This window comes from Macrobrachium nipponense, chromosome 4 (genome assembly GCF_015104395.2).
Source record: "Macrobrachium nipponense isolate FS-2020 chromosome 4, ASM1510439v2, whole genome shotgun sequence".
Classification (NCBI taxonomy): Eukaryota; Metazoa; Arthropoda; class Malacostraca; order Decapoda; family Palaemonidae; genus Macrobrachium; species Macrobrachium nipponense.
In genome coordinates this window covers 117,174,112-117,189,531 of record NC_061100.1, presented here as the reverse complement: position 1 = coordinate 117,189,531, position 15,420 = coordinate 117,174,112, and the positions used below count along the sequence as shown (strand labels likewise).

At 47.2% G+C, this 15,420-nt stretch overlaps 1 protein-coding gene across 1 annotated transcript in view; it reads left to right on the top strand.

The window, feature by feature from the left end:
- Positions 1–13,041: 13,041 nt before the first annotated feature.
- Positions 13,042–15,420, top strand: part of LOC135211088 (pyrimidodiazepine synthase-like) — a 16,448-nt gene continuing 14,069 nt past the window's right edge. The window contains exon 1 of the mRNA XM_064244162.1: positions 13,042–13,356. Within this exon, the coding sequence (XP_064100232.1) occupies positions 13,332–13,356 (25 nt within the window). The 5' untranslated portion in view covers positions 13,042–13,331. The remainder of the gene's footprint in view (positions 13,357–15,420) is intronic.

Sequence of the window (15,420 nt, the reverse complement as noted above, 5' to 3'; positions counted from 1 at the left end):
TTCTCCTTCTTCTCTCAACGGAAGAAGGAGAACGTCTGTCAGGCGAAGGCGTCCTATTGGCGGTTCTTAGCAAGATCAAAGGACCCCTCTCCTTGCAAGCTGCAGCCTTATCACTGCTGTCTTCTTTCTGACGCTTACTGCTCGCTGATGGAAGAGCGTCCTGAGGCGGACGAGCGTCTTCCGCGGCAGTCCCCACCTGCCCGCGAGCGTCTTTACCTCTCTTCGCTGGCATACGTGCCTGAGCGTCCGTAACAAAGTGTCTGGGGGTAAGAATTCTTGTTCAGAAATCCCCGAAAGCGTCCTTGAAAGGAGGAGGCCTGAACGTCCTGGCGAACTTCCTGCCAAGCGTCCTGTCTAGCGTCCTGGAGAGCGGCCTGCCGATCGTTCCTGTGTAGCGTCCTGGCGAGCGTCCTGACGAACGTCCTGCCTAGCGTCCTGCCAAGCGTCCTGACAAACGTCCTGCCGAGCGTCCTGACGAACGTCCTGCCTAGCGTCCTGCCAAGCGTCCTGACGAACGTCCTGCCGAGCGTCCTGACGAACGTCCTGCCTAGCGCGAGCGTCCCGACAAGCATCTTGCCGAACGTCCTGCCGAGCGTCCTTGCACAAAGCGTCTTCAAAAACGTCCTGTCGTAACGTCCTTCTATAAGACGAACGAGATCGGCGAATCGCTGAAGGAGAAGCGATCGGCGACGAGACGCAGGGGGCGAAGGCAACGGAGACTGCTTAGTCCTCTTTACAGGCAGTCTAAGGTCCTTCCTCCGCTTAGGCTCGACTGCTGCTGGGCAAGTCCTCTGAGCCATAAGCGAGGATAGCTGGTCCTGAAGGGACAAAAGAATGTTCTTCGTTGGAGAAGAATGAGACGAGGAAGCAGGACTGGTCCTGTGAGAAGACGAGGGGCGAGGGGACGCTCCTTCCTTCTCAAAGGAACAGCTACCTGTTTTTCACAGGTGTACGCGCCTGTGCGCGCAACCTAGCGTCCTCATCGGAGGAGATCCTACCTCTCTTCTGAGGCGGAAAGACATCATAAGCGTCTTCCGACGAAAGCGGCGAAAGAGGAAGGTGAAGCGTCCTCCGCAAGAAACGAAAACTCTCTTTAACGGACGAGAGTCTCTCCGAGGCGCTCCACCCCTTGCGCGGGGAGGACGCTTCGGAGGACGAAAAGCAATCCTTCAAGACGCGTGCTCGTGCACGGTCCTTGGCAGCCTGGGTCTTTGCTACATGGTCTGCCGAAGGGACGCCAGATCGGTGGGAAGCCCCCGTAACCCTCTTGCGGCTTTCGACATACGTCCTCCCTGGGTCTTGGGAGTCTGATAGAGGTCTAGGCCTAGAAGCATTATGGGGTCCGATCTGACGCCCCCTCCACAACACCTGGGGGGTCACGATCACACACTTGCACCGAGCCAGTTTCCAAGGCTTTCACTTTGGTCTCCAGAGTGCGAAGGGACTCCAAAATCATAGAGAGAGCATCCGCTCCTCCCGACACAGATCAGAGCCCGAAGGCAACACAGGTTTAGGGGTTGTAAAAAAAAAAAAAAAAAAACACTACAGGGTGTTAGTGCAGGAGAAACGTTAGTCTTACCTTTGGAAGAACTCCTTGAGGAAGACCTCCTGATCCTATCGCGCTCCAATTTAAGGCGATAGGACTCATATGCTCTCCATTCATCATCAGTCAATCTCTCACATTCCTTGCACCGATGATCAATCAAACAATGAAGCCCCCTACAACTCATACATACTGTGTGGGGTCTACCGATGCTTTCGGTAGCCTCACCTTACAATCAGCACTCACACACACTCTGAAACTCACACCACTTGATCCAGACATATCTTATAGAGAAAAGTCAATCCAAAATCAAAAACGGTCCCACTATCGCGCATGCCAATTCAACAATCCAATTCAATACCAACAAAATCAATCAGATACTTAGAAACGAGTCAAATTCCAAAAAATCCTGAGCAGAGGTCTGTAAACAGATGTTTACCGACCGGCGACAGAAAAAATATGAATAGAAAATGGGAATGGTTCCTGATATCCGCCTCCCAGCGGCGGGAATGGGTACTACCACCTGGCCGCCCACTGCGTGTGCCGCGAGTTTTGAAATTTCTGTCGGACGTCAGAAAATACAGCTATATATATATCTGTCAGGTAGTGGCATGAACAAAATACAATTTACTTTCAAAATTGTGATTTGTTCCGACACGTTATACAAACCATCGGTCCTTTACATAAGGAAGCTCATTTATTGGTGGGAGGAATCTAAGTTTTGTGAACATACTGGTGTTCGCCCAACCTGGGTTCCCTCCCTGGTCGTAAAAGCAAAGGGGGGGAGCCTAGCTTCTGTTCAACTGATCGGAGTGAGAACAGCAGGATCAGTGGCCAGACCTCTGGACCAATTCATAAAAGGGAGGCAAGCGTACCTCTTATGAATAGCGAGGAAGAACTAATGTCCTAAGTAAGAAGCCAAATATAAAGTATTGGGTTTGTTTCTTACTGCTGTCCGCTTCCCCCCTTGCTAGGGAAGGGATGGATAAACGCTTCTATCCCTAACAAAAGGGATAGAATGGAGCTCGGTTACATAGCTTACCTGCATCGTCGTCCTGTCCAGCATTGTGACGACTGCTACCCTCTGCCTGCAGGGAGAGGGAAAAAAAAAAAGAGAAGGAGGAGGAGCCAGTCACACTCTCATTCACTCTCCATTCATGCAGTCTCACAGCTACACAACTTGTTGAGCAGCCACCACGGGTCCCAAAGAAAGTGTCCAAAGACCTATGGGCAATATCCTGAAGGTAGAAGGAGGTGAAGGTGGTCTGGTTGGACCACACCCCTGCCTTCAGCACCTGTGCCACGGACAAGTTCTTGCGGAATGCAAGGGTTGGACAGATGCCTCTAACTTCGTGGGCTCTCAGATGAAAGGTACTGGTGTCGGCACTCTTCTCAGAGTCGTACGCTTTCCTGATTACCTCACGAAGCCAGAAAGAAAGTGTGTTCTTGGATACTTCTTTCTTGGTCACCCCGGTGCTAACGAAGAGGCATCGACCTCAGGGGATCGTGAAGGAGTTGAACCTGGCATCAGGGACCATAGGGTTCTGAGTATTCGCTACGAAATCCGGGACGAAATCGAGAGCAACTGATCCCCATTCCCTCGAGTGTTTGACATCGAAGGAAAGACTGTGAAGTTCTCCTATTCTTTTCGCCTATGCCAGGGCCAGTGGAAAGACGGTCTTGAGGGTCGGATCCCTGTCTGACGACTCCCAGAGAGGCTCGTAGGGTCTACAAGTCAAAATCCTTAAGACAAGAGTCCGTCCCACCCCGGGGGCCTGAGTTCCCTGGGTGGGCAAGACCTCTCGAAGCTCCTCATTAGGAGAGATATTTCAACGAGGAGGAAATATCAACTCCTCGCAGCTTAAGGACTAGGGCCAGTGCGGCTCTGTGTCCTTTGACTGCAGAGGCAGAGAGGAGCTTCTCTCAGTGAAGAAAGATGAGGAAATCCGCTACCTGCTGAAGGGTGGCTCTGAACGGAGAGACCCCCCATCTACGACACCAACCCCAGAAGACTGACCACTTTCCCTGGTATACTGCTGCAGAGGACTGTCTGAGGTATCCAGCCATCTCTGTTGCTGCTTGGCGAGAAAAGCCCCTCGCTCACAAGAGATGGTGGATAACCGCCAGCCGTGAAGACAGGGAATGTATTGCCTGGTGGTACCATTCTACATGCAGTTGACACAGCAGGTTGTGCCATGGGGAAATCTCTCGTGGTGCCACCGAGAGAAGAGCCAGCAGGTCTGGATACCAAATGGCCTCAGGCCATTTGGGTGCCACCAGAATCATCCGAAGATTGCTGATGACCAGCACCCTGCTGATCACCTTGCGAATCAGGCAGAACGGGGGAAAGGCATAAACTACGAGGTTGCCCCACAGGTGTTGGAACACGTCCTCTGCAGCTGCCCATGGGTTCGGCACAATTGAGAAGAAAACCTGTAGTTTTCTGTTGTGCCAGGTGGCGAGCAGATCCACTACTGGACACCCCCACAGGTCGAAGAGCCTTTCCACCACGTCTGGGTGAAAAGACTATTTGGTCCCAATCCACTACATTCCTCTTGCCTGGAATGTATCTGGCTGACAGCTCTACCGAGTCAGCTACGGCCCACTCGTGCACCTGCATTGTCAACTGGTGCAACGGGAGGGACACAAAGTCCCTTGTTTGTTGACGTATGCCACTACTGTGGTGTTGTCGCTCATCAATACCACCGAGTATCCCATCAGTCATTCCCGGAACTCTTGGAGTGCGAGAGACACAGGCTTGAGTTCCAGGAAGTTGATGTGAAGGTGCCTGTCCTGATGGTTCCACACTCCTGCAACCGCCAACTCTTCCAGGTGTGCGCCCCAACCCTCGGTCGATGCGTCTGAGAACAAGCATCTCCGGAGGGGGAGTGCACAGGGGCACTCCTATTAAGAGATTCATGTCGTCTAGCCACCAGGCCAGGTCCTCCCTTACTTCCTCCTTCTCTAGTGACGACAGTTGACCGATCATGACTTGCCACTGCTGAGCTGACTGTTCCTGTCGTGACAGGAACCGTCTGGCTGCCTCCCTGAACCTGCTGATCTGCGAGTCTGCGGGGAAGACTCATGCTGCTACCGTATTGATCAGCATGCCCAGGTACTTTATCCTCTGCTTGGGTTCAAGATCTGACTTCTCAACATTTACCACGATCCCCAGATCGTGGCATAAGTCGAGAAGTCAATCTCTGCCCTGCAGCAACTGCGAGCAGGAGCTCACCAGGACCAGCCAATCGTCGAGATACCTCATCAGATGTATCCCAACTGAATGGGCCCAAGCCGATACCAGAATGAACACTCGCTTGAACACCTGTGGAGCGGTTGAGAGGCCGATACAAAGTGCCCTGAATTGGTACACCGTTCCGTCGAGGATAAAGCGGAGGTACTTTCTGGAGGACTGGTGGATGAGTATTTGAAAATACACATCCTTCAGGTCCACCAAAAGCAGGAAATCGTTCTCCCTGATGGAGTTGGGCACTGAGCGTGCCGTTTCCATCGTGAACCGAGTCTGGCGAACGAAACGGTTCAAGGGAGAGAGATCTATCACCAGTCTCCAGGCCCCCGTAGACTTCTCCACCACGAAAAGTCAGCTGTAAAACCACGGTGACTGATCTTGCACGATCTCCACAGCTCCTTTGCTCAGCATGGTCTTTACTTCTTGTGTCAGTGCTATGTCCCTGGTAGAACTGGGGACATACATCTGAAGGTGGACCAAGTGTGAGGTGAGGGGTGGCCTCGACTCGAAGGGCAGTAGGTATCCCTCTTGAAGGACATCCACTACCCAGGTCTTGGCTCCGTAGCACTGCCAAGTTGCCCAATGGCTCGCCAGGCAACCCCCCAAACTTCCGGCAGCAGGTGAGGGGGAACGCTGTCCCTAGCATTTCCCTCTCTTCCCCTTCCGCTTATCCCCTTTCCCGCGAGAGAAGGAGGCTTGAGAGGAGGGCTGACACTCACTTCTCAAAGCAAAAGAGGAAGGCTGGGTCTTTCCTCGCGCTACCCTCAACGGTGCTGACATCTTGGGAGCAGAGGAAGCGCTAGCTAAGCTCCGAGGCTTAACCATAGTTGAATGAGACTGCCCAGAAGTCTTCGTAACTGTCCTCAGCTCTCTGCTTTTCCACTGCAGTGTTCACCATCTCACTGGGGAAGAGAGAGGAGGAACCCAGCAACGGTCCGTTGCGTACACCCAATGTCACCTCTCAACTGGCCCCTCTGGTTACATGAGTCAGGACTGCGTCCTGTCTCCTCAAAACCAGGTTGGCCCACAGGTTGGCCATCTGGTGGGCGAGGTAGGAGATGGCCCTTCCTCCAGACAGGCAGAGTCTCCCAAACGCCGAGTCCTCCTCAGGAACGAGAACCCCTGAGGAGGCTGCGACTCTGGATACCGTGAGGGACCACAGATCCAGCTAGGAGACGGCCTGGAAAGCTGCCATGGCAGTGAATTCCAGGGCCGATGCCTCTTGCTCTGGTTCTCAGACAGCAGGTGGCAAAGAGGCACCCCCAGAATTAGACGAGCTAGCTCTGGGTCAACCTGCTTGGTCGGCAACGGGTCTACCGAAGGCACGTAGAAGCGCCACTGACAAAGCAGAGGAGGGGGAAGCAGCTTGTCCAACCTGCTGGCTCTGAGTGAGGCGTCTTGTCCGGAGACAAGGGTGTTCACTTGGTCCAACACACCATCGGCCAAGGAAGACAGGGGTAGTCCCACCATCGCTCTGGGTTCCTTCTTAGGACCCCATAATGACTCCAACCTTGATGGAGGGTCAAAGGGAGCAACCACCAATCCTTCCCCAAGGTCGTTGTGCTGACAAATCAGCACAATGACCTCTGCAAAGGACCTCTGTATCTTGGGGGTGATCACGTCCTGAGGAGATGGACCATCAGATCCATCCAAGCTGATCACTTCCCAAGACACTCTTCCTTCAGGAGGAAGAACCTCACCAGACCACTCAAGGTCTCCCCCAACCACTTGAGCATACACTCCGTTTGGTCCTAGAACCGAACCAGGCTCGTAGGCTATCGTGGCCGGACTCCTGTTTGCCTCGCTCCTCCCGGTGTAGCCCGAGGAGGTTGAAGAGACAGGTGAGGAAGACCTGACGCTCCTACCCTGCCTACCAGCAGAGCCGGCAGGCTGGGAGGACTGCAGGCACTCACCAACCCGCGGTGGCGATCGAGCTGCAGGTCTGGACCAGCAGTCTCCCTGTGGAGAAATGCTGGCCCAAGGACAGTAGCATCAGTCTTGTGCGTCAGGGGATCTGCTACCAGCCGTGCGAGCCGTCCAGTCCCAGTGGGAGCGACGATCGGGTGACTAGTAGCATCCACTAGCGTGGTGAGAGCGAGCAGTCCTCACAACATGCCCATGGTCAGAAGCAGCCAAGGCTATTCCTGGTGGACCGGGGCCGGGGGGACCTCTTCCCAGTCTTGACACATGAACAGTCTGGTGGGACCGTCACGTCAACCCTGGGAATCAGACGATCGCTGCGCAAGCAATCACCGGTCTGGCGAGAGTCACCCGAGCAACCCTTACCATCCTAATGCTTCGTGCCTGGATCCTGATGGTGAGCGTACTCAGTCGTCTGGTTCCTGGCTGCACAATCACTGGTAGGTGACCGTACACTCGTTGACGCTCGCTCGCGAGCGGCCGATACGGTTCCCAGGCTGGAGGTGGAACCTCTGGAGCCAGGAGCGGAGGTACCTGCCATTTCCGGCACCTCCACGGTCCCAGTCTTCTTCTTCCCTGAGAAAGGAGAAATGGGCCCCATTCCCGGAGGAACGGGAGGACCAGCGGAAGACCCACCTCTCCCGCCGGAGCGAGACAGACCCTTAGAAGTCTCTGTGCGAGACTTGTTAGGGCCACCTTCTTCCTTGTCTGAGGGGCCTTGGAAGTCGAAGGGGAAGAGGCGGCAGAAGACGACGATAAAGATGAAGACGAAGAAGACAATGACACCTTCCTCTCCTTCTTGGACTTCTTCTTTGCCAATTTCCTCAGGACAGTAGACAGGTCTCCCATCCAGGCTGGAGCTGGGGCGGTTGTGGTGACAACGGGGTCCAACTCCACCTGGCCGGAATAACCTGTGGGAGCGGCAGCACTTCCACGGGCAGGAACAGGGGTAGCAAGTACAGCGACGGCAACAGGAGGGCGATCCAAGGACGAGCTCTTCGGGCACTCGAAGTCAGGGGGAGGAGCGAGAACAGCAAAACCAGGTGGAGGTAGAACCAGCTCCCCCCAGGGCACATACAGCAACGGAGCTTGTACCGCAGCCGAGGGGGTGACTGTGGTCACGTGCTGAGCATTCACACCCTCGGCACCTAGTACACAATGGATGAGGGTCCACAACATCGCTGGACCTGAAAGCCCCACACTTACGGCCTCCCACTCCAGGGCACACTCTCACGTTGGATGGGGGGCGCGAGGGCTTCTCCAATTTGTGGGACTGCATGTTCAATCCAGTGATGCAATTCCACAAATAATAAACAAATAACAATAAGAGTACTTACAGTCACTTCACACTAGTATTCTAAGAAACAGGTTGAAAAGTACGTAGGCTTGAAACAATCTAACGACAGAGGCCGGCAGAGAGCCGAGCACGCCTTCAACCGACGGAGGTCGAAAGCAAAGTGGTATGTTTACCTCCAGTAGGGCGGGACTCCTGACCATCGGCAAGCAGTTACTCCAGAACTACCTTGTTAGTAAATCTTACGACTGGTCCAGCTGGTGCTGAATAATAATTCCTTATGTAAAGGACTGATGGTTTGTATAACGTGTCGGAACAAATATAATTTTTGTATTAGTAACTTACAAAGTAACTATGAAACCGAATCCCACACTGACCGGAGGTAGGAATCACGGACACATACTATTCCAAAACCACTCATTGAAAGAGATGAATTTGCAATAGTAGCATCAACAAAATGCTTGTTGTAACCTACCTGGTGAGAGAGCTCCAGCAGGAAGATAATGCCTCTGGTCAGAGCTCACCTCAACCTGTACAGACGTGGCAGTAAAGCCAGGTCGCCTTTACATCAGTGAGATGCTTTGCAATTGAGGAGTACTCCAATGACTGTCAAAGCTACCAAAACAAAAGCCCTTGCCCTGGGCAAACACAAAATGACCAGATAAAAAACAATAAAAACTATCACCATTACCCAACCATCACCTACCAGATTGGTGGGTACTCCAGGTACACCGTACCCCCAAGCTTCTCAAAACTTGACAACCACTGTCAAGGCGAGTTAAAATAAGAGAATAGATATACATATTCTCCTACCCTTTGTTTCCCAATACTACGCCAGCTATAGATAAGGGACCTAAAGCACTACATTATAAACTATCTCTATGTCACAAATAACATAGGATGTGCTGAGCTGACTCCAAGGCACCATAATAGTGGAGGTGCAGAATCCTCTTTTTGCTCCTCTGAAGAGGTTAAAAACTGGGAAGATTCTTGGTCTGTATCTCCATTTTTTCCATTGGACTTAACAGACTCATGGAAGGGGGTCCAATCCTTATGAACTGGGACTATAGGATAGAATGTTTGATTGTGAGGCCTACCTACATCATGGCCCATTCCAATAGGCACTCTGCCTAGTTTCTGCCTCAGAGAACAAGGAAAAATGACAAATTTTCAATCAATTTGTATTTTTCATAGCTAACAAACCTGAGGTCTTAACAATAGGTTGTTGAAAATGCTGAACAAGGGTGCGATAAAAGAAGTAAAGTATCCGTCTCCTGGGTTTTACATTTGGATTTTCCTGGTACCATTGATCAACCTTTCCACCTTGAATCATTTTGTCAGGAGACAAGGTTCGAGATGGAGATGCCTCGAACAGTGTTGGCAGCATAAGGGACAACGACTTCTTGCTGTTGATAAGACTTAAAGGATGCTTACTTCCAGATCCCTATTCACCCTTCATCTATAATGTTTCTTCACTTACTCACCCTTTTAACATCCAGCCTTAAGTCTTGAAAGTACCTTAGGTTAAATACTTATAAAGAGTTGAGCCACCACCACTGGTCATAAGGAAAAGATGTCCAAGGACTTGTGGGCAACATCCCTAAGGTAAAATGATGTGAAGGTGGTCTGGCATTGCCAGACTCTTATCCAAATTACTTGAAAAACTATAAAAATTCTTCTGAAAGGATACAAACAAACAGGGCAATACCCAGGGGGTTTGTGAGCTCTCGCACAGTCTGCTTGGTCCACCACTTCTTGACAAAACTCCTCTTTACAAGAGAGCCAGGGTTGTAAAGCTGCTTTGCATCAAACATTTCAGTCTTCATAACGAAAGCTTTTTAAGGATTGGACCCCGATGTGAATGGGAAGTGGGCAGGATTAATAGACATCTGCAATTTGAAATTGAGAAAACCTAGTGTTTTTATTAGCCATAATCTTTGTGGATAATAGGATAATAAAAACACAGAGTTTTCTCAATTCCAAATTTGCAGATAACTACCTATTAGTCCCTCGCACTTCTCACTCACATAGGCTTCCAATCCCTAAAAACCTTTTGTTGTGAAGGCTGAAATGTTTGATACAAAGCAGATTTACAATTTTTCATGTTCATTTCATTAATGATTTCCTTGAAATGCCAAGGTACAATTTCCACTGGAAATAACATACCTTGATGTTTTAGGAAATGGTTAATGTTTATCTTTATTAAAAAATTAACAAATCATCTCAATCTTTGATTACTTCTGTACTTCAAGCATGATTCACCACTGTTACTGGAGCTTTCCACCCAACACTTATTTTTCCTGACTCAAAAGTCACCGATTTTCGTATCAACGCATAAAATGGAGGTGGGGCAGAGAGGAAACCCACCAAATGTTGGATTGCCACAGTTTTTATGGTGAATACTGAATGGCCGCCGGCCTCTACTGTTACGCGACCACCTTCCCGAAAGAGTATTTTAACACATCCTGTAACCCAGGATAGGCATTAGTCAAGAGCCACCGTATGTCGAAGCAACGCCTCAAGACCTCTACTTTCCTCTCAAAGTAAGTTTTGTCTTCCAAGTCACAAATTAAGGCCATAATTTCCGATTTTCAGGAAGGTGGTCGTGCTATGGTAGAGCCTGGCCATTTGATATTTTACCCTGTAATGGTAAAATCTGTAGAAGACACAAGCTAAGTAGTTGGTCAAAAATAAGATGGTGTTATTCTAAACCCTACATGTTCTAGTCACTGTGGGGTCAGTTCTCCAGCAGGATGACTGCACTTCGCTTGCAAGACTCCAAGACGAAGACATTGACGGGATAGCCTAAAAGCGGTTATGATAGGTAACAATAATGATTGGGGTAATGCAAAACAAACTCTGGAGCCCTCTCTTTAACTGTACTGGACATTTTGATAGGCTACATCAGTATTGCTCAAGTTGCAATTGATTAGCTACTAAGGGTAGGTAAACTCGGGCAGTCTGCAGGTCTAGAACGACCTACGTCTATATCTACGCTCAGCATCCTACGACTGGCCTAAATTAGTGAAAGATTTTGCATAAAATAACTTTTGGTCCATTCTTGACCAGAACCGATACACACTAAGTATATAAATGAATACATCTAAGTTGTATATATTACCGATCTGTTTCTCCCTTAAGCTGACAGCCATTGTTTACGTGGATGACGCAAATGCTGAAATGTCACTTGACATTACGGATCGCGAATCTTCTTCTTACAAAAAACTTGAGAAGTTCGAAAAGAAAGTAGTAATTATGTTTCACGATATAAATCTATATATATATATATATATATATATTATATATATATATATATATATGTATGTATATACTTATATTATATAACCCACCTTGATGAAATGATGTTACTGCAATACATCCAAACTGCTAGAATAAATTTTATTAAAACGGCTTGCCAATATCTTCGTGAGAGTAACAATATCACTTATAATGAGCTGCAATACAAATTAGATACTATCTCCTTTACATCTTTAAACATCGGTTTAAGATTAACAAAGTTTTAAAAATAATGTTTTACGAGGTATGCAGATAAATTATTAATGCCTTAATGCCTGTATTTATGCAATTTACACCTATAAGCATATGAATCCATTTTATATCTTATACGTATGTATGCGTGCATTTAAGTACAACATTATCTAATTTTTATTTTGATCTCTCATTTTCAGAGAATCTTGGGTTTTCCATACTAACTTGAAATACATGTTGATCGTTATTAATTTTTAAAAATATCTTGTGTGCCAATTTCATCTTTCAATTCATATTTATTCAGTTCACACGCACACACACACACACACACAGCACACACACACACACACACACACCAACACACACATATATATATATATATATATATATATATATATGTATATATATATAAAAGTCCTATCACATTACCGTGGATTCATATTACATACATCGAGCTACGATGTCCTTTATATCTAATTCGCTCTACCTCGGAATTAATATATTTTCGTAATATATGCTTAATCGAAGGGGAATTTTTCTTTACGATAATAGATTTGCCTGTACACCTAGGCGCGAACGCAGAAGACATTCAAATACAGGCACGTCAGTGAAACTCTGCCACCCCACCACCGCGAGAGGTACAGGCAAATCCTATTATCGTAAAGAAAAAAATTCCCCTTCGGTTAAGCATATATGAAAATATATTAATTTCGAGGTAGAGCGAATTAGATATTAAAGGACATTGTAGCTCGATATATATTAATATATATATATATATATATATATATATATATATTATATATATATATATATATATATATTCTCATTACACATCTCTTTAATTTACTTTTTATTTTTGACTGGGATCTGACTGTAAAAACGAAATGCATAGGAAGAGGTTCGTGAGAAAAAACTGTTCGGTGGAATTCTTCATTTTACATTTTAATCTATAAAATTTCCCTTTGTGTGTGTGTGTCTGTTGTACAGAAGAGTTTTTAATAATGTGAAGACTGGGTGTTGTCTGATGATAGTAAACCCTTCGTGGCTTCATTTCTAGTACGTACTACTTTCATGCCATCTCCACATGCAGCTCTCCATAAGCCTCCCTCTCATGCTCCCTTCTAAGACTCTTGAATTATACATTCTTTTTATTAATGACCAAGTTCTCATAACATATCCTACTACATCCTTTCACATATTGCTAACCTTTTAACCACTGCTGTGCATCTCGATATTTCATATCCTTTCAAACCTTCTTGCTCAATGTAATACACAAACAGTTTTTCAAAAGAACTTCAGCTATTTCTTCCATTCACACTGTAACTACCTACTTCTGACTTCAGACGATAAATTTGCTTAGGATTAATAAAGGAAGCGACACCATTATACTGAATTAAAGTAGATACAGATTTTATTTCTAATAAGAGCTCGCGTATTTTTCGCCACGAATTAAGTCACAGGGTTATGGTATCTATGACCTAGTATTTGGGAAACGTTCAAATCTTAAAAGGGAGAGCCGAACCAAAGAATTATTGTAATAAAGGCCTGGCTCTGGCAATAACTGCAACTGCTTGATCATGATGATTAGTGTCCAGTAAGGCTGTGATCAGTTTCCGTGTTTCTACCGTTTTCAGTTATATACATAACTGGCACCTTTTACTGACGCGTTACTTATGGAGTAGCACGAACGTTCTGTTTGGTCTTCGTTCTAGCAAAAGTTTTGGTGCTCACCGTCGCCACTCGCCAGGCTTCACCTCAGTGACTGTGGTCTTGCTCTTGTGGACTGTCATTGATCTACACGGCGCTCTCCTGCGAACAAACGGCTCTCCGGCATCATGAGTTCTGAGCATCTCTCTCTTGGTATGAATAATATTTCACTATTTATCCAGTAGAGATGGGTAGCATTATCAAAGGTACGTTTGTTACGTAAACAGGGAACATTGATTTACAACTAGACGAAGAAACGCTATCAGTTAGCCTTTCCTTGCAGTAGCCGTTCCACCCAATCTCGCGTCTGTGTTTACTTGCATAACAAACCGATATTCTGTTTTGTGGTTGCCACCCACCGGTAACCTGTGAGGAGGGTTGTCAGTTATGGTTCATACTAGACACCGTTTGACAATGTCGGCCGTTACTTAAGAAGTTTTCTAATTTTTCATTTTTATAGTACGAAGCCATATAAATGCAGAACAGAAGTGTGTAAGGACAACGCTTATTCATATTTTCTCTGTACATAATTCATCATTCGCGTTGTTCTCACTTCCCCCTGAGAAAGCATTCAGCGGCTTTCCGTCAGTGTATAAAGCTTATATAACCACATATTGTGTACTTTTATATTTTGTATTTTATGTCTCTCAAGAAACACAAATCGGGTCTCGCCGGCCCACTTTTTCTCTCTCGCGGGTCGGTGACCACATTTCCGTCCGCATGCTGTATATTTATCCATTTCCCTTGACTGTAATAAAAATCAGTACACTTCTACCTGCCTCTTTGTCAACCTCTTACAACTGGTGACCTCCCGGTTTGGACGGTGACCCAAGCGGTTTTGGCTCAGCCATTAAGGGACTCACTACCGCCGCTCACCTTCAGAGATCTTTAACGGACTCATACGGCGCCGCAGTATAGATCTCTGTGAAAGCTCCTACCGTGGAAAAAACCAACGCCTCTAACGGACTAAATACGGCATACCTGCCCAAGGTGTGTTCAGGCGTTTCCTCAAACGGTTTGGCCCGCCATTCACGACTCTGTCGACCGTTTTGTGAGAGAGAAAAAGTGGGCCGGCGAGACCCGATTTGTGTTTCTTGAGAGACATAAAATACAAAATATAAAAGTACACAATATGTGGTTATATAAGCTTTATACACTGACGGAAGCCCGCTGAATGCTTTCTCAGGGGGAAGTGAGAACAACGCGAATGATGAATTATGTACAGAGAAAATTATGAATAAGCGTTGTCCTTACAAATACTCCCCCCCTAGATTCCACAGGGCGCCTCAATCTTCCTCGGAAAAAAGCGACTCCTTCGATCGCCAAACCTCCTAGCCGTAGCCGCGGCCGCCCTCGAAAGACGGTCGAACCCCCCGAGGATCACCTCAGGGGAGGCATCCCGTCCCCGGAAAACCCCGAGGATCTACCACAACAACTAATATCACGCACCCGAGGGCGCCTCCGCCGTCCAGCTCGCTTCCGCGAGTGACTACCCGAAGTACAAAGAAGTCAGCCAACAATCATACCTAATTATTGTCTTAGGGGGGGAGTATTTGTAAGGACAACGCTTATTCATAATTTTCTCTGTACATAATTCATCATTCGCGTTGTTCTCACTTCCCCCTGAGAAAGCATTCACTGGGCTTTCCGTCAGTGTATAAAGCTTATATAACCACATATTGTGTACTTTTATATTTTGTATTTTATGTCTCTCAAGAAACACAAATCGGGTCTCGCCGGCCCACTTTTTCTCTCTCGCGGGTCGGTGACCACATTTCCGTCCGCATGCTGTATATTTATATTTCCCTTGACTGTAATAAAAATCAGTCACTTCTACCTGCCTCTTTGTCAACCTCTTACAAGTGTTTCGTGTTGGCTGGGTAGTTGTCTTAAACATGACGATGGATAGGCATTTTATGATATTTAACGAGACACATACACACATAGCCCATATATATATATAATATATATATATATATATATATATATATATATATATTTATATATATATGTGTGTGTGTGTGTGTGTGTGTGTGTGTGTGTGTGTGTGTGTAAGGGGCTGGTTGGTTCCCATTCCCCATATAAAGACGGCAATCATTTCACACTTGAAGGGCGATCAGATCCTGTGTGCAGAAAACATCAGATGCCTACAACATTGACAATGAAGGTTCACCTGTATACACCCACACACACACACACACACACACACATTATATA